The 1,250-nt window shown below is 41.0% G+C and overlaps 1 protein-coding gene across 1 annotated transcript; it reads left to right on the forward strand.

Annotated features, from left to right (window-relative positions):
- Nucleotides 1-293: 293 nt before the first annotated feature.
- On the forward strand, nt 294-941 carry LOC149426403 (uncharacterized). The gene has a single exon (XM_089639856.1). The coding sequence runs from the start codon at nt 294-296 to the stop codon at nt 939-941; it is 648 nt and encodes a 215-aa protein (XP_089495982.1).
- The last annotated feature ends 309 nt before the right edge of the window (nt 942-1,250 follow it).

The following is a 1,250-nucleotide window of genomic DNA, read 5'->3' on the forward strand; positions in this document are numbered from 1 at the left end:
TGCCCAACCTTTTCAACATGAACTGTTCTAAGTGCCAACTAACTATTACCGACGGCATCACGTGTTACTCCTGCAGTAAGCAGTTTCATTACGAATGCGGAGGAACATCTGAAACTACATTCAGAAAGGCTAATAACGAGAAAAGGAGAAGCTGGCGCTGCACTGCATGCAAAACTTCACTCCAATCATCCGCTACGTCAACCAACCCAATAGAAGATGTAATGGTAGAAATAAAAAAAATATCTTCTGAACTTGCCTCTCTCAAAACACTTAATAAGCAAGTCAAGGAAGACATGTCAGAACTGAAAAAATCTGTGGACTTCAACAACTCAAAATTGGATGACTTTTCCAATAGATTCCAAGCTTTCGAACAGTCAATGAGCAAAGTAGACTTTTTGGAACAAGAAGTTTCCTCCCTTAAATCGACCATCAAACAAATACAAGAAGATTCCAACAAAAGGGAGCAATGGATGAGACTACAGAATGTCGAAATAAAAGGAATACCTCAAGATAACAATGAAAACATTCCAAACATTCTATCAGAGATGGCAAACAAACTTGGCTTACACAACTTTAAAACTAACGAAATTGAGTTCGCCACCAGAGTCTCGGCGAAAGACCCACTTCATTCCAAATTAATCAAGCCAATAATTGTTAAATTTACCACCCGCTCGCGTAAAAATGAATTCATCACCGAAATTCGACGAAGGAAAGGAATAAGCACGAAGGACCTGAATTACCCTGGTGACGATAGAAAAATCTATGTCAACGACCATCTGACTAGTTCTAACAAAAACCTCCTTTTTCGGGCCAAGGGTATTGCCAAGGAGAAGGGATTCCAGTTCACGTGGATAAAAAACACCAGGATATTTGTGAGAAAAAATCCCACTTCGCCTCCCATACCAATTTTCAAGGAAGAGGACCTAAAGAAAATAGCCTGAGTCGATCTGCATTCTCTTCGCGTCGTAAAATGGATTTTTCATATACTCATGTGTCTCCCCATACATTTCCCCCCTCCTTTTATCCACTCCTATTACACTCACCCTCCCTCTACCATTTCACCCTCTCCCACAAACTTTCTAATTCTTTTCTAAATCAGTCAACACTTCTCAAGAACCAACCTGGAATACATTTTACCGCATGTTGGCGACCCCCTGCACTCCCGACAATCAGACCTACTCGACGGACAATCGCGGTCTCACACACACTAATTATATTCTCCGCCGTGGTAAGCAAATTACCGTATACTC

The sequence above is a fragment of the Hesperophylax consimilis genome, chromosome 1 (genome assembly GCF_061612785.1).
Source record: "Hesperophylax consimilis isolate HC1 chromosome 1, BYU_Hcon_1.0, whole genome shotgun sequence".
Lineage (NCBI taxonomy): Eukaryota > Metazoa > Arthropoda > Insecta > Trichoptera > Limnephilidae > Hesperophylax > Hesperophylax consimilis.

Coding starts and splice junctions, on each gene's coding strand:
- LOC149426403 (XM_089639856.1), top strand. CDS start 294: ATGTCAGAACTGAAAAAATCTGTGGACTTCAACAACTCAAAATTGGAT.